The sequence below is a fragment of the Fundulus heteroclitus genome, chromosome 18 (genome assembly GCF_011125445.2).
Source record: "Fundulus heteroclitus isolate FHET01 chromosome 18, MU-UCD_Fhet_4.1, whole genome shotgun sequence".
In the NCBI taxonomy this organism is placed as follows: domain Eukaryota; kingdom Metazoa; phylum Chordata; class Actinopteri; order Cyprinodontiformes; family Fundulidae; genus Fundulus; species Fundulus heteroclitus.
In genome coordinates, this window is record NC_046378.1 from 21,997,513 (window position 1) to 22,019,885 (window position 22,373).

The 22,373-nt window shown below is 39.3% G+C and overlaps 1 protein-coding gene across 2 annotated transcripts; it reads right to left on the reverse strand.

Moving 5' to 3' along the window:
• Window positions 1-399: 399 nt before the first annotated feature.
• LOC105936535 (galaxin) lies at window positions 400-21,842 on the reverse strand. Of its 2 annotated transcripts, XM_012877437.3 has the most exons (14): window positions 21,026-21,842; window positions 20,893-20,925; window positions 18,999-19,041; window positions 15,182-15,294; window positions 14,317-14,439; window positions 11,808-11,972; window positions 10,161-10,197; window positions 9,882-9,985; window positions 7,017-7,105; window positions 6,242-6,468; window positions 3,598-3,742; window positions 3,331-3,490; window positions 3,153-3,206; window positions 400-1,322 (listed from the first exon to the last, which is right to left on the reverse strand). In XM_012877437.3, the coding sequence occupies exons 1-14, from the start codon at window positions 21,063-21,065 to the stop codon at window positions 1,075-1,077; spliced, it is 1,581 nt and encodes a 526-aa protein (XP_012732891.3). In that variant the 5' UTR covers window positions 21,066-21,842; the 3' UTR covers window positions 400-1,074. The 2 variants fall into 2 exon arrangements, with proteins under 2 accessions (XP_012732891.3, XP_036006009.1); XM_036150116.1 differs by lacking the exons at window positions 20,893-20,925; window positions 21,026-21,842 and adding an exon at window positions 19,231-19,712.
• Window positions 21,843-22,373: the final 531 nt, after the last annotated feature.

Sequence of the window (22,373 nt, forward strand, 5' to 3'; positions counted from 1 at the left end):
CTACTGTGTAACCATTTTTAACAACAAATCATTCATTTTTATTTCATTGAAAATAAAAACAAATTGTTTATTAAATTGTTAATGCTTTTTATTTAGAAATTCTTTAAAAAAGGATAAGCACCAATAGTACATTCAGCTTTCTTTTCAAAAGAAACATTCAACAAAAGACAAATGATAATAAGATATTAAACATGCTTTAGATACACACTGGGCTGGACTGAGTTTCAACTCTGTCTGCTTATTCACATTCAAACAGCAGTGAGAAAATAATTAAATAAATTTAAAAGATTATTTCCTCAACTAACCGTCACTACTGCAAATATATATATATATATATATATATATATATATATATATATATATATATATATATATATATATATATATATATATATATATATATATATATATTTGATGGAAAGGATATGAAAGTATTTTTTTTCTTTATCTTTTATTTAAGGCAGGTTTGGGGTTGTTGCACATTCACATACCTGACGTGCTTTATTAAATATCTCTTTAGCTTTATTAGTTAAGTTAAAATAAATTCATTCTCTTGTGAGGGTGCAGTGCAAAAATAAAAGTAGCAGATATTCAATATGGCAAAATATATTTTTCACTACAAACACATTAGTTGATTCTAGTTTAGCTTATGAGAATGTCAGGCTAGTAAAGTCCTCTCAGAGCACCTACTAAGTCAACATCTAAGGCCCTGGGTTCAAGTCTCTAAACTGTTAAATGTTCAGATTGAGTATCACTTGTACTACTATAGCTTTTGTCTGACTTTGTTAATTGAGGCTATTTTCAAGCATGAAGGAAATTAGCAGATTAAAGATGCACTCTGTGAGGAGTCTCTTAAAGTTAAATGACTTTCTGACTTGGCAAGTTAGGCAGCACCATCACACAATGTTAAATTGAGCTTAAAACATCAGCACTGTATGTGTCCGAGATGGATAAAGTCACATATATTGTAAATAAGGTAATATGGCTATGTCTGAGTTATAGTGTTAAGTGTTATTTACCAATTCTAGGTAAAATATTGGCAATATGCGTAGGACCATACCAGCCAGTGGTATCCTACTGAGAACATTTTGACAGAACAAAATGCAGCAACTGCAGGACAGACTCGTGGTTGAAATCAGTAAAGATGTCCATGTCATTGAAGAAGTAGGTCTTTCCAACAGTCAGTCTGAGGAACTTGCACTTATCAGTCACATTCAAGGTGAAAACATCTGGTCCCACTGTGGCATCTCTTCCATTGATTTTCAGCAAGTTGCTAAACACAATGCCGCTCTGTGACACGCTTTCCACAATTCCGATGAATACTAAATAAGAAAAGAAAAAAACATTGGTTACAAATATACGTCAGAGAATACACTCAATGGTCACATTGTAGGTACAGCTTGTGTACAAACAGCCAATCACACTGCAGCAAGTCAAAGCAATTCATTAGATGTGTTGAAGATGACTTGCTTAAGTTCAAACTTAGCATCTGAATCAGATCAGAAAGAAAGGAGATTTAAGAGAGTGTTTAAAGTTACCCTTTACAGAGACCAAGAAAAGTAGAGAAGAAAAGGGCTGGAGAGGGGGAGTTAAACATGCGACAGCGCTGAGGAAGATCGCACAGTTTAAACGGACAGTGTGTGGGAATGTCAAATAGGATCAGCATATGATCCGAGAAGACAGCGTCACATATGTCCAGATTGGTGACATCCAGACCATGTGACAGGACCAAGTCAAGCATGTGGTCTGGTTCATAAAGAGGAACAGAGACAGACTGCACAGGATTTTGGCCAAAAATTCCGAAATGTCTGTTATGAAATCCTTATTGTACTTGGGTGGCCAATAAATGACGACACACAAGACAACATGAGAGCGACCGAGATCAAATGAGCAATGTTCAAAGAGGATTGTAGGCAAATCTGCCGGCATTTAAAGCCACTTTTAAAAACAACTGCTATTCCTCCTTTTCGAACTGACTGACGCGGGGAATTAAAAAAGCAGCAATCCAGTGGTGACAGTTCAATAGGAGAGGATGGATGCCACATGCTAGCTAAACTGTTGCTACAACCTAATGGTACGGCACTCATGTTTGACAGCAACTTAAAAAGGTCAGTAAAGCTTCTGTATCTGCAATAGAGGAAGTATATTTATGTTAAAACAACAACAAAAACAACAAGCCTGTGCTTTCTTTGATCAAATTCCATTCTGTCTGTCAGATTAATGTTTCCTTTTTTTTTTAGATCTAAGCTAATTTAAAGGAACAGCTTTAAGATTTGGAGCAGGTGCTTCAAAACAAACCAAAGTCTGACAAGGTGGCTGTGTAAACCTTTGAGAATAGATGACCTAAGCTAATGTTATCTGTTTGAATATTAGCTCCTCTATTCAAATGGGCTTCCCAGGTGCACAGTTTAGAACCAACCAAAACTTTGCTCTAATCACACAATGATTTGTTCTACTGTGGTACAAATTAAAGCAGGAAGACACTAATCAGCTGATGGCTCACCCTGCTATAAAATAGTGAAGCAGGCTAATGTGGTTATATATACACAACCCAAGCTGGAGCCAGACTCAAAAATTGTACGGAGCTGCGGGAGAATACATTCGCATGGACCATATTTTTGTTTAAATAGCATAAAATTTTTTTTGCATGCACCAGATCCATGTTTGTTTTGAAACACAATTTATTTTACTAGAGAATGTTCCTTTATATGTCTCTCAGTACAAAATGTATTTACAAATTGACAGGCAGAAGCATACAGTGGCACACTAAAGATGGGCAATTATAATAAGTATTAACACTTATACTGCGTGTACAAGTTATTATGTTGTAAACTAACACATTTTTCCGCCACCAAAAAAAAAAAAACTGTGCCTTCATAAAAATGTTGCCACAGCATCATAAATTGTACTGATTATTTCACTTGGTAGTTTGAAATGTAATTATTACAACCCTAGATGCCATCATGTCGGTACGGACCAGCACCTCTGATGAATGTTTCCAACACCTTGTTGAAGCAGCGTAATTAAGAATTCGGGCAGTTGTGAATGCAAAGAGGATCTTATCTGCCATAAGCAAACATCTACCTAATAAAGTGGTATTGCATTATGTTTATTTTTTTACACAAAAAATATACATTTTAGGAGTTACTTACTTTCACTGCAAAGTTGTGTTTTGTCCAGATTGTTCACCAGTAGAAGTTTGGATTCTGCAAAAAAAACAAAAAAACAAACAAGAGCAATGAATCTTTCTTCACCAAATTGCCAAAACTAGTCAAACTAAAATCTCTCAGGCTCCATGTTAGTGATGCTGTTCTATGCAGAAGAAATTACCATTTGTCATGGGTTTTTGCTGAACGGTCTTGTGTACTGGACTCAGTTTGCCTGCACAGCATGACCACAGACTAGAGTTGTAGTAGTTGTGTCCACAGCACTGAAATCCAGCCTTGGCTGGGTAGGACAAGGATTGTTCCTCACTTGTACAGCAAATGTCCTGGTTTTAAAGAAGATTTATTTGTTTTTTAGTGTGGTAACATAACAAACTTGTCTCTCTTTTCTTGTACACAGATGTATTCTTTTGTTCAAATGAACAAGTCCTACCGTTGTGTTCACCAACGCAGATCCACAGCACTTGTCTCCCTTTCCCTTCAAGTTATGCAGTGTTCCTTCGCAGCACTTCTGTAAATGGTCAGAAATGTTGTAGGCGTGTACTCCGCAGCAACGGATGTGTTTTGTTCGATTGTGTCTATTTTGTCAAACAGAAAAAACAAGTAATGAATGGTAAATGAGAAACTTGAGATGAAGTTAAAAATGCAAAACCAACATCACTACAGAAACATTACCAGGTCAAATCCTCCTCGCTCTTAATCACATCAAAAAGCACTGTCAGAAAAATTTAACCAAAACCCACTGGACACATCTCCTGCCCATGTATCCCAATAAGCCATAACATTATGACCACTGACAGATAAACTGGATAACAATGATGATCTTTTTATCTTCGCCCCCATTAGATATATTAGACATCAAATCAACATTTTATCTTCAAATCTAAAATGGTAGAAGGTATCACCTTGGCCTCCACATTCCCAGATCTACAACTGATCATAAGTGGGTTCTGCTGCTAGGGGAAAAAAGGTTTGACCCACATTAGTAGGGTAAACCCAAAGATTACCAGCTATTAAAGGACCTGCTGCTAACATCTTGATGCCAGATATTTGAAAACAATGTCAGGGGTTTAGTGGAGTCATGCCTAAATAGGATGAGGACGTATTGGGAGCGAATGGGAGACCAACAAACCTTTAGGCATATGGTCTTAATGTTATGCGCTATTGATCTGTACATGTTGCCACTTAATTATGGGACAATAAGTCTCACACAAGAATCAGTTTTAAAAAAAAAAGCTTGCAATTATCTAAAGGGAGTGACAAACTGCTTACTAAAAATTATAGATGTTTCAGCATCTGCAACAAGTTGTTGCATTTCTTCTGCTTTCGTTGACATTAAAACCTTTTTATTGAACCCAACTATCACTGCAGCCTCGCGAGGAGCAGATGAGAGGAGTCGATGGTTTTATTTGCATCTTGAGTTGGTTTGTTCCTTACATTTATTAAAAAATTGAAGCTGCAGCTTATATATGATTGCCGTTGTGCTTACCGACCAATTTTGTGTGGCACAATGCACTTATCCCTATAGGGGTCGCAAGCGGTGCTGGTGCCTATCTCCAGCTGTCTTTGGCTGAGAGGCAGGGTACACCCTGGACAGGTCGGCAGTCTAATGCAGGGCAACACAGAGACAGACAGGACAAACCATTCACGCACACACTCACACCTAAGGAGAATTTAGAGATGCCAATTAACCTAACAGTCATGTTTTTGGACTGTGGGAGGAAGCCGGAGTACCCAGAGAGAACCCACACATGCACAGGGAGAACATGCAAACTCCATGCAGAAAGACCCAGGGCAAGAGTAGGACTTGAATCCAGGGCCTTCTTGTTGCACGACAACAGTGTGACCCACTGCGGCCCTGTGCAGCCCACCAAGTAATTAATTAATTCAATATAAAAGCTGACGTAAAAAGTGAAGTCCAACTACTCTATCCTCCTGACAGAGACGGATAGCTCTCCCTTTCAGGAGAGAGCCGTGTTAAGAAGGGGCGGAGTGATACTGCACACTAGGGAAGAATATTTAATGTGCCTTATAATCCAGTGTGGTTTATGGTCCGAAAAAAAAACAGTAAATATGTAATAGTTCTGAAGAACCAAAGTGTAAAAACTGGATACATGGACCTAAATTTTCATTCAACAACTTAATTTTATGTTTAACTAAACAAAAAACATGTTAATGTTATGACTGAACATTAAGGCAATATTCAGTGTTAATTTAAAACTAATGTAGCATATCATATATATCATTCGCCTTCAACAATCTCCTTACATATGTTCAATGGTTGTGGTATAATGTGGGCAGGAAAAATAAGAGAGGGGCGGTACATACTCATAGACAAGTCGAGTCTCTCTCTCTCTCTCTCCCTCCCTCCCTCCCTCTCTCTCTATCTCACTCACTCACTCACTTACTCACTCACTCACTACTGTTGCTTCAGTTAAAAAAAAAAAAAAAACCTTATCGTCTGTATATGTTATTATTAAAGTAAATGATTTAACTCAAATCATCTCTGGAAGTTTCTCATGTTGTGTGGACAGTAAAAAATGTCACAGGAGCATCAGCTGTGAAAGCTGCTCCCATTATGTATCAACAGAATGCCTCCTGGTTTTTATTTAATCTACATTCATTTCATAAAACTGCCAGACTATGTCTAGCTGTCCCGGCGCCATTTATCAACTGAGTCAGAGCACCTTACGGCACTGTAGCAAAGCACAGACACGCACAGACAGATTTCAAATAATAGCAAATACGAATGCAGACTTAAAGTTTTTTTTGGCACAGTAGATGGTTGCATTTCAATAGTACTACAATGGAAGAGAAAAACAACAAGAAGCAGGATGCAGCCGGTAGGAAAGCTGGAATGTCTAACTTTTCTCAGACATTGTGGGAAATTAGCGACAAAGGAATTTTCCTTACCACTCCCGTCTGCATTTTTTCCAGTTCTCTCTAAGTCCAAGAGACAAACATTAATTTGTTCATGCACACCCAGATTCCTTTTTAACGGAAAACATCTGCTCAAAGATCAAACTCCACAACATCCCGATCCATCTCAGATCAAACAAAACAGCTTGATTATTCACCTTTGTCCTTTGCAGCAGATAGTTGTCGTTGGCTGGTAGATTTCCTCTCCACAGCAGTGTCCTCCAGCAGCGCTATGCTGCTTAGAAGCACACACAGTCTCTGTTAAGGGTCTGTAAGGTACTCCGCTCTCCGAACACTCCTCTCCATCCTCTCTGTCCTCAAACAAGGTGTTTTTACAGCAGAGGACTCCCTTCTCTGCCAAACCGTACGGTGTGTCTCCACAGCACTGAAAAGAATCAAAGGAAAAAAGTGAGTAAACATTTACAGTAAGGCTTTAACATAATAAAAAAATTATTACGTTTAAAAACAATAATAGAATGGTAAAAAGAAAAAGGACAGGAATTAAAAAAAACTAAAGTTAAAGTTGAATTTCTGCAAAATCTTTCACGCTAAAAAAACTACCATCTGAACCATAACATTTTATATCTTAACAGAGCACTTTAATACAATCCTAGCTAGCCTCAACAAAGCCGTTAGTGGATTTTATCCCTCAGAAAGAAAACTCCCTGTATAAATTTCAAAAGGGAGGAGCTACGAGCTGCAAACAGCGGAGCTCTGGTCTTGTTTTTCACTGGGTTAGCTTTATTGCACCTTGGTTATTCCTGAATCGTTATTTGATCAAAGTACATTTACATTTACATGTATAAATAACTCAGGCCTTTAACTTCAACTAAACAAAAAAGGTGTCTAGTTAAGCTCAATAACACTTCCAGGCAGCTCAAAAAAACAAAATCATTTGGTAAACAACCAAAAACTGTCAGTTGAGGGTATTACTTGATCCTTCAGCGGAGTCAGCCTTGACAAACAGCCATCACAGCAGATTCTTGTGTTTGGGTCGTACACAGCAGATGAAGCATTTAGACCTAAATGGAGGGGAGGAACGGTGGACAAAGGATATAAAAGTTAAAATTATTATTTAAATCTCTGAAAAGGATATAAAAGTTAAGGGAAAGGATGCTTGAAGTGATATTTCTAAAAACAGTAACTTCTCTAATCTACCTAAATGGAGAGGAAGGCTGTTCCCTTTAATGAACAGCTTTGCTTCTACATTGTTCATTGTTTTAAAAAGGAAGGCTGCAAAAACATCTCAGATTGTTTAGAATCTGATTTGTCTCTAATGCTGTTGGTTCAGATTATCCTCCAAATTACATTTGATGACTTATTTTGGCGTCAGTTAGAATAGAATAGAATGGACTAGTAATTAATTAATTATAATTATCCCACAAAGGTAAAGGCAGACAGCCGCTGCCTTGTACCACTTGAGGTAGATGGATGGACACTTCAGTGACAAACTTTAACAGCTTTCAGTGTGAAATGAGAGAGGGCCTCAATAAATCCACGGATCTAATATAGCATGTCTGGGTATAGAAAGCTGAAGTGTCCTTTTTCTTTTTCTTTTTTCCTCTTCAGGCGTGGTCCATGGTTTGAAATAATACAATTATATTTTGATTTGACCCACTCTGTTCGTAGTGGTCCTTAATATTAATGATGTTGCTCTTCAGTTTTTCTGGACTTAATTGGACAAAACCTTCTAATTTCTCCTCGCCTCCTGGCCAATCACTGAAAAGACGTGCGTTCACTCTATACTCCTCTCAAGTTAGGGCGGTTAGGGTTAGCGTCAGCAGGGCCCGTCAGGCACTGAAAAAAACTGCCCCTGAAACACTCATAAGTGAGCAGAGCCGTGCGGTTACGAGCCTGTGAAACTGGGGCTTTTGGCATTGATACCGTATAGAAGGTTTTCTACAGCCTTGGTACTTTCCCAAGCTCCAGGCTTAAGCTTTACAGTACTTCAGGAGCCTGGGGCTCATGCCATCCAGACCAGCAGCTTTTCGCACTCACTTTGATCTTTCACAGCTCCTTCCTCAAGTGTTGAGAGGGACAGTACAATTACGCTGAAGGAGGGCTGTGGAATGAAGTTCTCTGTGGCAGCGGCGGTGTTTGATGGTTGAGAGGTATGAACTTCTTTTTCCAAGATGGAATTTCAACCTCAAGCGACATCGTGGTTTTATTTTCCACTGGTAAAGTTTATTGTTCACAACTGTTTAACTGTTCACAAGCAACCACAATGATAAAAAGGCAATCTCTTGTTGATTTTCTTACAAACGGTTACAGTGTGCATGAAACTGCACATATTGCTGAACTGGGGGAGTGCAGGGCCGAGTGGTTAGTTAGAGCAGCGCGCTTGCGCTCTGAGAAGGATGCAAGTACCCGGTTCGATCCCAACTGCCTGCACCCTGGGTCCATGAGCAAGACCCTCAACCCCCGACTCCTCCCCGGGCGCCACACATGGCAGCCCACTGCTCCCCAAGGGGGATGGGTTAAATGCAGGGAAGTAGGGGGCGTCCTGGCCGAGAGGTTAAGAGCAGTGCGCTTGCAGTCAGAGAAGGGTGCAAGTACCTGGTTCGATCCCCGGTCCTGATACTCTGGATCCCTGTGCAAGACCCTTAACCCCAGATTGCTCCCCGAGCGCCGCACATGGCAGCCCACTGCTCCCCAAGGGTGATGGGTTAAAAGCAGAAAACAAATTTTGTTGTAATGTATGTTTCAATGACAATAAAGATGATAAATGTGCCGAAAATTACTGAGAACTAGTTGTAGAAAGACTGAAGCCAGTATAACTTCTGTGGGAACAAAAACAAAGGACATGCTGTTCATGTTCTCAAAGTTTTTCTTAGAGAGAATCAATGTAGGCATCAGCAAAACTGTACTCCCTCCAGAGTCCAGCAGGGTGCCTTAAGGAATCACAAAGTTTGCTCAAACCTGATGCCAGGACTGCTCTGGCTGCAGATATGGCAATTTTTTTCTGCCAACTTCCAGATTTAAGAGCATCGACACCCACCAGATCATTGTGGACCATTGCAGCCAGCAGTGTGAAGCAAGTCAGACTTTTGGGCCTGTTTCAGTTTTTTCAGGTGAGCTAAAGTGGTGAAAAGTTATCAGCAGGCATGTTTAGGCATGTTATCACTCTATAGTCCAGAATGAGACATACTGTTGTATTCGTAACTTAACAGTGATATTGAGCAGTGACTGTAGCAGGAACAAAGCAAACTTCAGTTCATGTCTGTAGCCTCCTGTTACCTGCTAGGATACAGTTGCACCAAAGTGAAGAGATGATGGGCATGTGTTTGTGTTCTGAGAGGATGATTGAGGCAGACACATTGCTGTATCAAGTCTGTTTATGTGACGTTCAGCAGACCTGCACAGCCAGCAGTGTGAAGCACGTCGAAGTTATGTGCCAGACGACTGTATTCCCAGATAAACAAGTCAAGAAGTTCTTCAATGTCTCATTGTTTGAGTGTGCAACGGATGATTGAATAGATGGATGGACGGATAACTTAAGAGAGATTGGCTGACGTTACAGATCAGTACTTGAAAACAGAATAGGTCAAAATCAAAGAGCTTCTATGTTTTTAAATCTTCAAATCAGAGATTTGTTTGGTTTCTTAAATATCTTACCACACACGTCTCAAATAAACTCAACTTGTCTCGTCAGTGTGGAGCAGACAAGTTTATCGTGATCTTGATGTCACTCTAACAGAGGATGGATTGTAGTCACTCGCCGCTTATGTAAAGCTTGATCAGATACCAACAACTGTATGCACGGTTATCTGCTGAATAAAAAATACAATGACGTGTTACCTGAGGGGCACTGCTTGTTTATGTCTCCATGTTTTTTCTGACAGCAGCGCTCTCTCTTTGGATCATAAGGCTTCGTTCCACAAAAATGAGTCTTAGGTTTAGCTCTGTGGACAGACAAAGATAAGCAGCATAAGCAAATCCACACAGAAGATCCACACATCAATCCAAAATCCAACAGTAAAATCATTCCACATTCCTTCGCAACTAAATGATAACTGTTTTGCATTCATATTTTTCTCACTCAACATGGGTGATGAAAGCAAATTAAGCATCGACTACCTGTGGTGCTCTTCTTCTTTGTTTGGGTGATCGATTACTGAAAGGTAAAATATAGATTTAGGAGCAGAGTACAGTTCAAGCAACATATTTGTTCATTGTTATTCAATAAATGATGTATAACCAATTTTATTTTTTAAAATGATGAAGCACAAATTATGTATGGACTATTTAAGCGTTTAATAAAAAAGGTCTGTTATTCTGGATCAAATGTGTAGTTGAATCTAATTACATCTTTTAAAAAAGTATTCAGCTCATCTTCCACTCTTTGTTGCATTACATTCAAAACAATGATGTTCTTAGAAAATGTGTTCCTGAACATATTATCATATCATTTTGCAACCACAGACTTCAGATATTCACGATGAAACTATAAACCTAATTTTATTTTAGTGGGAATTTACAAATAAAAATCTGAAAACATTTATGTATATGTATTCAGCCAGCCTGAGTTAATACTTGCTAAATGCTAAATGTTGAACACTTTTTGTTGTTAAAGAACAGATTTTCTTCCAATACCGTCATGTAATTAGCTCTATCCACCCTCCCATCAGCTCTGATTCAGCCCGACTGCTACTGCTGATGAAAGCAGTGACCACAGGATGATGCAACCACAAAAATGTTTCTGTGTGGGAATGGTAGGTTCAGGTTGTGCCAATGCATCATCTCACAAGGCAAGGCAAGTTTGCTTATAAAGCACTTTTCAGGAACAAGATGAATCACACTTGAGCCCCTGCCTTCCACAAAGGCACAGCCTGCAGAAACTTCAAATGAGACCTTTTAACTTCAACAAAGGCTTTTTCCTGTCAACAGGTTATCCAGGGGCAACTGTGGCTTGATGGGTTGAGTAGTCGTCTGGCAATCAGAAGATTGTGGATTCGATTCCAGCTTCCCCTTGCCACATGTCGATGTGCCCATGGGCAAGGCACTTAACCCCAAATTGCCTACTGACCTGCGTCTCACTCAGAGAAGGATGCAAGTACCCGGTTTGATCCCCAGTGCCTGCACTCTGGGTCCCTGAGCAAGACCCTTAACCCCAGATTGCTCCTCGGGCGCTGCACATGGCAGCTCACTGCTCCCCAATGGTGATGGGTTAAAAGTAGAGAACAAATTTCGTTGTAATGTATGTTTCAATGACAATAAAGATGATATTACTATTACTAAGCAGGACTGTGGATCTCTGCAGCTCATCAACAGATACAAGGGGCCTCTCGCCAATTTAACTGCCTGGTATGTCAGTTTAGAGAGAGTCTTGTCTTTGTAGGTTTGCAGTGTGGCCTCAGTCTTTCGTCTTTCGAATGATGGATTGAGCAGAGCTTTTGTGGTCAAAAGTTTGGGATATTGTTTTACAGCTTGACCCTGTTTCAAACTTCTCCACCACTCCATCCTTGAACTGTCTGGTGTGTCTCTTGGTCTTCGTGATGCTGTTTTATTACAAATGTTCTCTGACACACCTTTAAAGCCCTTACAGAACATCTGGAATTATAAGCTGTCAAACTATTTACTTAATATGTGACCTCACTGTTTAGTGAGTTCTATACATATGCACACACTTTTCATATTTTTATTTATATTAAAAAGGTTTAAAAAAAAACATGGAAGCTTTGAAACAGAAAAGCTACACTACCCTATCAGGTGTTGTGTCCTTACCACAGCAGTCTGAATCTTTGGATTTTCTTTGTATTTCTCCATTGTCACAGCAGCACTCAGTCTGTATGTTGTACTGGCCTTCGTGACAGCACCGATGATTGGGAGAAATCTTGGTCAGTGTCTTGTTCTCACCACAACAAAGCTCATTGTAGCCATCAATCGCCACTGTAAAGAGGAATCATTATGGGTCAGGAAATCTGAGTGACTCAAGTGTCTCAAAATAATAATTCTTAGAAGCAGGAGATAACTCATTGGTATTTATTTTTTGTCGTAGGTCAGGTGGCCCAAACAGGTGTCAGAACCAAAATCACTGGAAACAGAATGCAGTATGTTAAATTACAAATGTGTTTTGATTATCAGTTCCATCTGTATAAACTACCAACAAAAAGAAATTGGCACAGATTGGCTAACTATACATCCCGTGTACCCGGACTTGGACCATGAGCTCTCGGACCTTCTCTAAGTTCTATCTCTTCAGCTGTAATCACACCGACAGTTTGGTAAATCCTGATCTATACAACATTGTGCCATTCTGGCATTGCTCAGCCACTGACCCATCTATTTCTGCTCCTGATCTGCACAAGGTACCAGTTCTCAGAGATGCCTAATTCTTGTTTTAAAAATAAAGGCTGTTTAGCATTTCTTTTTGTGTGCTGGCTGGTTATTTTGGGTCCAAAGGAACAGCTCTACCCATTACAAATGGGTTTGAAATGAGGCGTTAGATGTCGTTGGTGAATCCGACCTGTTTATGTGATGGTTTGGATCGCTTTAAGAACCTTTTTTTCCCCAACACCTATCACTTCTTATCTGTTCCAAACAGTAGAGTGAAAATGCATGCAGTCACATTTGGACTGAATGGACTGTATATTTATGCAAATTAATTGATCTTGTTTTCATTTCTCTGAATTCTACCCTGCAATAACTTATTACAAATACACAAATCTGAACAGAAGTAAAACCCATCTTCTGTCAGACCCTTCATTAAATTTTTATCCTTAAATTTGTAGATTAAAATTATCCTGTCATTGATGGGTCCTGGGCACCAGCACCCCTCGCGACCCCAGCAGATATAAGTTTGTTGGAAAATGGATGGATGGATTGCCCAATTTATTTGTCTCTGTCTTTGTTGTGTAACCATGGCCAATTGAAAAAAAAGCACGGATGAATGGATGTGGGTTTTTAGGAATGCAAATTATGCATTCATGATGAAGTAATCAACATAGAAATCTATTTGTGCTTGACAATAACTGAAAGCCACCCAAGCTGATGAAAGATTTTCCCACAAGTTGCAAAGGGCAAAATAGTGGGCCTGAATGTTGTTGTTTTTTGTAACTAAAACATGAGTCACTTCCTGTAGGTCACTTCTGAAGGGAACAATCTTTCTTACGTTCAGCAGCTGGAATAGGCTGTGATTACGGGTATAATGCTATGATGCTTTTGGTAAAACTAGATATTTGAACACTTTACTTGAAGGGGTGTGTGTAAGACTGATATATGTCATAAACATAACATAACCGCTGTCATGGACATGGTGTCTTTATGAATGTTTATGACTGTTGTCATTAAGAGTCATTTGGTAAATTACGACACTTTTAATGCAAAGTAGGTGTTGTTCAAAATTCATTGTTACGACAACTTGGCATTAACCAAGAAATAATAACCCGTCATAATTGTGTCATAAAAGGTCTAATTATAAACCTTGAAAAAGTTATTTAGATGTTTTAACATTACATTACACTGTTATATGTGATTGGTCTTAACTTTGGCTGTCATGGGACCATTTTAATTGTGCCATTAATATTTTCCCTTACCTGAAGTAAAGTTGAACAAGTGGGACTAGTTGCAAAGATCTCATCAAGTGTTATTATACTGACAAATGCTGTTAATGTTAAGTCGTCATTTGAAAGACATTTTAAAGATTGTTATCTTTGCATGAAAAGTGTCATAATTTACAGAATGACACTTAATGACAACAGTCATAAACATTCATAAAGACTCCTCCATGTTCATGACAGATGTTACAACAGTGTAATGTCATGTTTATATCAGTGTAATGTCAGTGTTATGCACACCAGCTCAAGTACGGTATCTTTAATAAAGATACACAAATAGAATTGAGATCTTTGGTCGAGATTTCGTCTACCCCCAGGATCTAACAAAAACACTGACAATTGTCTGTGCATGGTTAGGGATTTTTTCCTGCAGCAAAAGTTTTCATTAAGAGAATATTGATAAAAGTGATGGTCATCGAAGGTCAGCTAGCCCCCCTTACAGCACCAAACCCAAACAAGAATGGTGCCTGTGGTTTGTGCTGCAAAACTTTTGTTAGTACCACCATGATTTTAAAGATATTACAGGCTGGAAGTCATGCAAAGGTCACAACATCACCAGCAGTCACAAACATTTACGTTTTCTTTCATGGTTTATTACCTTTTAAACTTATTTCCTACACTCACACCAGCACCAACATTAGACACTATTTTGGTTGGAAGAAATGATGAATACATACCTTTACCGCAACACTTGGCCATGGGTGAAGGTTTAGGTTGGAGTGTAAAATGACAACAAATTTCATTGAGAGGGAGGTAAGCTTTGGGTCCACAGCATCTGGACACCTTTTCACTGAGGCCTTCTGTGAAATTAGCAGAAAAACAAAGGTCTAATCAGCATACATGACATGCCAGGAGAACATGTTTTGTGTTGTGGTAACTGTGGTATGCCGTTGAAGAAAAACCCCAGAGCTATGAGAAAACCGAAAGTTCAGTGAATGTTTAGCACACATGTCAGCACAGGGGAATCCATTCTGGGAGTTTTTTAAACAAGCCACCACATGAAGCGTGTTTTGTGGTTTGTGGTCTGTGTGATGTAACAAGATAGCTCAGTTCAGAATGATGACATCGTTGATGGGAGGTGCAAAGACAACTCTATGTTAACTCTGGGTCAGATGAAAGAAGTGTGTGTTTCCTTGTGAAAATAGAAAGAGCTCCCGTTTCACACTTGAGCCCCTGCTCTGGGTGAATGATTAAAGTCAGAAAATGTGCGGAGCCTGGAAAAACTAATGATTTTATGGACAGATCTAAAATCCAGCAACAAGTCATAAAATTAACCAAGTTGAAAACACTAAAAAAATATTTGTAAAGAACTTGGCAGAAGTATGCTGCTGACTGAATAAATAAAAAGGTTAGAGGTAGGATACATAGATTTATTCTACAAAGGTAGAAAATGTTTTTTACTAGTTTTAGAAAATACCAACCAGTTTAAGTCAGTGAAAGTCAGCTCCTTAACTTAAGATGCTTACAGTACGTTGAGTGAACATCATATAACAGCTTCATTGATCAAATACAGTTGAAAAAAATGTTTTAAGAATGTATCACCTGTTATATACTCTCTGTCATATCTGCAGCAAGTGTCTGTTTCCGGAGAGTAAAGCGTCCGATTGCAGCAGTGCATGTTGGGGTTCCCAGACTTAGCTCCTTCACAGGTACCTCTGCAAGACACAGACTATATTTGTGGGTTCTTTTCTTTCTTTTATAGTCTACAAATATAAAAGTGGACTATATATGTGCATTATCATGATATGCAGTAATTTGTGCACTGATTTAATGTAAACTATTCAATTCAATTCAATTCAATTTTATTTATATAGCGCCAAATCATGAAACATGTCATCTCAAGGCACTTTACAAAGTCAAGTTCAATCATATTATACAGATTGGGTCAGATTATACAGATTGGTCAAAAATGTCCTATATAAGGAAACCAGTTGATTGCATCAAAGTCCCGACAAGCAGCATTCACTCCTGGGGAACCGTAGAGCCACAGGAAGGTGCTGTCACTTTCATGCTCATCTGACCATTCAGCTCCAGATGCAGCTGAAATCAAAATGTCTTATGTCTAGTGTGGCAGCAGCTTTACACTTTGTACTCTTCTCAGTTATGAGATTATTTTGAGGGGAAAAATATGGGTGTATTCACATCAGGAAAAAAGCTAACTTAATTTTTCTTTCGTTTGCTGCAGTTTTCTTTCACATTCTACTTTTTGCAGAACTATAACTTGTAACAAAGCCACACGTGTGACCATCGTTGTTCCCATCAGACAGAAATGACCACGGTGGGATGTAGCACAGACCCTGAAATGGAGGAAAACTATTATGGAAGTTCATAATTTGGAATGGCATCTTAGAATACGCCCTACAAGCCAAAGGAGTCCCACAATATGCTGGCAACAGATCCTACGCTCATGGCTATGGTGGATTGTTAAGTGCAAAGAGATTTAGGTTTTCTTTCATTGGGTTGGATTGAGGCCATTTCATATTCACACCAGAAGTGAACTGCACCAGAGTCCGGACCGAGACCATCTCAAAAAGTGGGTCTTGGTCTGGTTGTTTGGCTCCGGACCAGGATTTGCTTAGGTGTATTCATACGCGCACAAAAGATTTGGAACAAGTGTGGGGAAACAAACTCTGGTCTATTTAAAGCAGACTAAACGTGACTGTAAAATTATTTACAGTCATTGCATTTCAGTGGTAATAGGATTTTTAAATCCTGAAAGTATTCTACTCAAAGCCTCACCCCACTGTCTGAATGCACCATAAAAAGCCTCAAGACAATAAAGAAGAGACATAAACTTTCTGGATTAAAAATTTAATGGCATAGCAACCTGGATGAAAGGTAAGCTGTTTTTTTCCCAGAACCTCATCGGGATTTTAATTTGCTCACCGATATTATCTGTCATCAGATCTGAAATGTTGGTCCTGTTATGGTTGAGTGCCGATGTTCGCCTGTTCATGCCCGTTTTTGCCTGGTGGCGATGTTCGCCAGTCAACGTCAGTTAGACGTCCTTTTGTTTTGCCTACCAGCATCTGTTAGACGTCCTTTTGTTTGGTTTATCAGGGATTGTTAGAAACCCTTTTTAGTTCGCCCTAGTGGGTAGTTTTGGTTTGATTTTAGCCCACCATCCTACCTTCCCTCCACCCACCCAGGTTAGATCAGCTTGGTTATGACTCTCAGCAGTCAGTCACACCTGATAATAATTTACCAGTCAATTAGCCAGACCCTGGTTCCACCTGTGAAGTGTTCTATTTAAACCTCCCTCTGCCTTCAGTTCAGCACTGGGCCGTCTTCAGGTATCCTCCTCTCCATGCCAGTCCCCGGTTTGCCTTGGAAGCTTTGTTTTGCTCCTGTTAAGGTTAGTCCTGCCAGTCACTCTAAAGACTGTTCGTTCACTGTTTGTTCCTGGAGAGGTTCTGCTCTGTGTCCTGGTGTCTCCAGAGAACTGCTAACCTGACTAGCCACCCTGGAGAAGCTCAGCTCTGTGCCACGGTGTCTCCAGAGATCTGCTAACCGAGTGTGGTCTCTCTCTCTCCGGGCCGTCAGCTCCTGCCATCACCTACATCCCTGACCTTCTGCAGCCCTGAACCTCCTGTCTTCATCAGCCGCCATCCAGCACACTTCCTTTAAATAAAAACTCTTAAACTTTAGTCCCGTGTGCGCTTCCTGAGTTCTTCGGTAAACAAATCATGACAGGTCCTGTGTAGTACAATCATTTGTAAAGTTAAGTGGTGTTGTTCAACATGCTTTCACTCCTGTTACCCTGTGCTGTTTTATCACATTATACTCTGCTCTCTCCCCTCCGCTGCCAGAACTTTTGAGGAAAAGGAGTGCAGTATAGTTTGCAGATATTTGCTGCTTTCACTACAAATTGGATATCTCATATTTATTCATTTAAACACTAACTGAGATGGTGAGTGGGTTTAACATTGCCCGGTGCAATTAAAACTGCTATTCTTTTCAATTAGTTATGTTTTCTGTAATTCATTAATTGAAATAAATGTAATAAAATTATACAAAGCAACATCTCAAACACACTGCTTCTTTTTCTGATGTCATACGGATATCAAAATAAATCAGGATATCAATCAAGATGTTATCAAGTTATAACGAAAAGAAGAGGGTTGGATTCTGTGTCCCAGAGATGGGGTACCTCAATCTTTTAAAGTGCAACTCTATGGTCGGCTGAATTATTGAGTTTCCTGTACCAGTCATAACAAATAGACGTGATGATTATCTTGGAACTTTAAGCTGAAAGAAGATTGTCCACTATACCTTTAAGACAGTTTGCCAATTGAATGTAGACACACACACACAAACACAAAAAATTAGACAAAATCCTGATCTTAGTTTTCAACAGTTTGCCCTCTCGCAGGCCTCTAACCAAATCGTCTGTGCTTCTTCTGCTTTTTTATGCTGAAATTGGTAAAACAAGTTGAAACAATAATTGCACTAGAACGGTGTTGAAAACTTTGACTTGGCATGTGTTTTTTATACTCACTCATTTTAGTAATTTATGATAACACATCTTAACATCTTTTGAATGTATTTCTAGGTTTATACATTGTTTAGACAGGACAAAGACAAAGTGAAGGCACCTTTTACTGCTGAAGTAAACTCAGACAATGCTCAAAGCATTTGCTAAAAGCAGCTGCTTAGGACTCCCCTTAAATGATCAGGGGCCAAAGGGACACTAGTTAGATTTATTTATTTATTTATTTATTTATTTATGCTGTACAAGTTATACATCAGTGTTAATCCTGAAAAACTAAAGTGTAATCCTTAATATTTATTGTCAAATGTAGATAAATGGTTGCCGTTTGTTTCTAAGTTCGGTTTGATAATGCTTACAATTTCTTCCTCATGGTAGCCTTCCTGTCAGTGGGCGTGATATGGACATCAAGTAAAGCAGTGTTAGAAGCAGGGAAATGGCAAGGATTTAAGGAATCCGGTTGAGTTTAAAACTGGCCAAATTGTGATGGCAACCCATATAAAGCTGCAGCTTCTGGTGTCCTTAGTTTGCTGGGGTCAGTAGCTATCAAAATGGTCCATCTAAAGAAAAACAATTAACTGGAAACTGGGTCATGTGAAAAGGGACAGATGAGGATGAAATACTTGATCGGAAATGTGACAGATTGCACAGTTTGTGGCATATGGGGATGCTGAACCACATATTTCTCAGAGTGCCCATGTTAGTCATTATAATGCCATTGATTGCTGTGTAATGCAAACCTTAGACTGGATGATATAAATAAAACAAAATCACTGTTGTACTTCACTCGAGCTGTGATGTACCCATATCAAAGTACAAAAATCTTCCTCCTCTGGAATTCACAAATGAGTAAAAGATTAGATTGCTTACCTGGCACTGATGTCATGTTTGTTGTCTCCTGAGAGGAACTCAACTAAAAAAAAATACAAGACACGATTAAACTTGCAGTTGGAATCAATTAGACACTTCTTCAAAAACACTTTGAATGATAGGCGGTTTAAACAATGCCTCAATGCAAAGATATCAGAATTGTATAACTAACAAGCAAAATAATAAATTGTATATTTTAAGAATTTAAATGTGGGAACGCGTTCAGCGGCACCTGCGGCGCAGCGTCCTTTATATCCTCTTATTTTTATTGCTCGGCTAAACAATGGTTTTGCGCTGCCCCGAGCAGAGCGCTTCATACGTGACTCACGTGGAGTTGCCATGCAAGCAGCGGCACGCGTCAGGAGCACAGACGGCGCTGCGCTCTGTTCATTCACAGCCGAGTACAAAAGAGGTGGAGGCTTAAAACCACACTTGGATATGATCATGTTTTATGAGCAACGCTGCAAATCTATCTATAATTATGCTTCAACTAAACATTTTAGTGAGTTGCTATGTTATACACCACTCCCGGCCAAACAGCAATAAGTCAGTAGCAGGTGCTGAAACAGTTGCCTCAAAAGCCGCACTGGCCAAACAGCGATAAGTCAGTAACACGTGCTGAAACAGTTGCATCAAAAGCCCCACTGTCTGCATCAACGTTTGGCACTGCAGCCTGGGGAAATCCCTTTCTGCGCTGGCTTCACCACGCTTAGGAGCAATGCAGGTTGCTGCAGTGTAATAGAGTCCCGCAGAATGACTTGAGAAGCTCAGCACAATTCCCTGTTGGGGTCTGGATCCCCGAAAAAATCTACATAATATAATAATTTAACTCAGAACACGTCCTGTCTGTTGTCAGTCAACGTCCTCAAATATCCACCGGTTGTATATAACATATAGTATATGAGATATTACTAAAATGCGCACTCGGGAAGACAGACTATTGTATACCCGCATCTCGCATCCTTTTCGGGATGCTGTCAGACGCAGCAACGATTTTCATTGATTCTGCTGAATACACGTCCTGATATTCACAAGACAATTTATGTCAGACCATCCCCATTGATTGATTAATTAATTGATTGATTGATTGATTGATTGACTGACTGACTGACTGACTGACTGACTGACTGACTGACTGACTGACTGACTGACTGATTGATTGTCAAAACGAATCACTATATTCAAACTCGACAGGAATCCGCAAACCCGGCATTAGCATATGAGACCTTGTACATTCTATCCAGAACAGACTCGAAGAGCAAAAAAAAAAAAAAAAAAAAAAGAGGAAGAAAAAATAGAAGGTGCGGCATTCAAACTCCAGAGTGCAGCTTTTTTTCTTTTTTTAATGTGACGTTTAAAATGTATAGGCTCGGTCCGGAGACAAATGGAGTCTCTGCCTTCCCTCATCCAGACGTCAGCAGCATCATGATGCTGCTTGGCACCGCGTTACCGCAAAATACCAGCAAACCCGAATTTATTTCCCTTTCTTGAAGAGAGATTTATAACATTCAAACTGAAAAGGAAAAAAAATACTTTCAACAAGGAAACGCAAATACAAGAAGACACGCGGATGAGTATGACATAATAAATAAATAAACAGCTTGACTATGTTGTTGTTTTTATTCATTGTGATCACTCAAAGTGTTTTACGCAAGAGCCACATTCAGTCGCACTCACAAACACACACACCGATACGCCGGGTACCTGCAGGTTAAGTGCATTGCCCTGGGGCACATCGACATGTGACAGGAGGAAGCTGTAATCTAACGCACAAGCTTCCGATTGCAAAACTCTGCACAGTGAGCTTCAACAAATATTAAGCACACTCTGCTACTGCAATTAAGATATTAAACAAAAGATAAATAAAATAACAAGAAAATAAATAGGTACTTACCGTAAAAAATCACGAAGATGAGGACCAAGCAAGCTGAAACCAAAAAAAGTCATAATTAATTTGGCGTCATTCTAGTGAAAAATAAATAAAAACAAAAAAATAAAGAAGCTCTCCAAAGATGCGTCAATCTTACTCAATCTAGGAGCCAGGGGGGAGTTCATCTTTAGGTGCATCTGGAAGTTTGGAGCTCAGGCTGTATCCATTGGAGCCTTAAATAAGTTATCATGATGAGCCCCACCTCCCACGTGATATCACCTAAAAATAAGCCATTTAAGAGCAAGGAGTGCGCGTTCACATGAACAAAGCAAGCGTGCGTAAAAAGTGTGGCTCCACTGATAAACCTCTCTTTTTGATAAAATATAATAATGGATCTCTTTTTGGAGATCCATATTTCTACGGAGCGTTGACGCACAGGCATGCTGCGTGGAAAAAAAACAAACAGGTTTTGTGGAATTTTGTCAAGATCAATTAATACATTATTTAGTTTTGAAAGATTTGTGAGATCAACTTTGAGACTTCAAACTTGTCTTTGTTATTCCAACACGCTAAGAGCCATTTGATATCAAGCATTTGAAAACAATCAAGATTTCAGCTTTCGGTCATGTTATCACACGTTCAATCTATGTCTAAAGGTGTGTCTTAAGCGTCCGCTTAAGCAGACTGTTTTTTTTTTTTTTACTCACGTCTAGATACGGCAGGGTCCCAGGTCAAATTTACGCATTTTTTTTAACACAGGGAACTATATCACGACCGACAACACCCACGTTGAAAAGTTTATTTCTGATGTGGAAAACAAATAGTTGATAGACTAGGCGCACAGGAGTTCAAATCTACAGAAAACTAATTACACCGTGAGTCAGCCAGAGCATCCTCCTGCCCGTCCGCTCCAGAAAAGGGCACAGACCACGACGGAACGCGCTTTGATGTGTTTAAAATATGAATCAAATAGCTCCTGTGTTTTTGCGGCACTGTCTTTCCTCCTGCAAGCATTCTTTCCTTCTCATACAAATTTGATAGCGATAACACTATCATGACAGTTTGTAAACGAATCTTTAATGACGAATATTTTAGATTTGAATCATATGGGTTTTATTGTCTAACACGAGTCTTTTTATTGACGTCTATAGAGTTTCAGTAATAGAACGGATTTATGTTAAACGATTTAAAAAAAAACTACGTCTTTTGTCTTGAGAAAACGACGGAAATACACACTTGATCCGAAAAAGGAGATGTCTGGTTATGAAGAGCGTTTCTTGGTTATTCGTCCCTAGAAGAAATTACTACCTACCGTTTCTGCTTCAAATACTCTTTGGGACGGGTGGAAAAGCGGTAGTCACTTTTATTCTTGCGGAAAACGTTAACAGTTGAAGCTGTCTTCAATTAACTAACAACCCCGTCATTAAAACAAAGCTCAACGTGATGCCACAAAATGGCTTTCGTGTTTTTATAAATATTTGTAACAGAGTGTAATTCCTCCCATC

Excerpts from the sequence above, each read along its gene's own strand:
- LOC105936535 (XM_036150116.1), bottom strand. The coding sequence starts at position 19,444 with ATGATCATATCCAAGTGTGGTTTTAAGCCTCCACCTCTTTTGTACTCG. Across the intron at positions 9,986-10,160 it reads AAAGAAGAAGAGCACCACAG|AGCTAAACCTAAGACTCATT; the intron begins GTAGTCGATGCT and ends GTCTGTCCACAG. Across the intron at positions 6,469-7,016 it reads TGACTCCGCTGAAGGATCAA|TGCTGTGGAGACACACCGTA; the intron begins GTAATACCCTCA and ends GATTCTTTTCAG.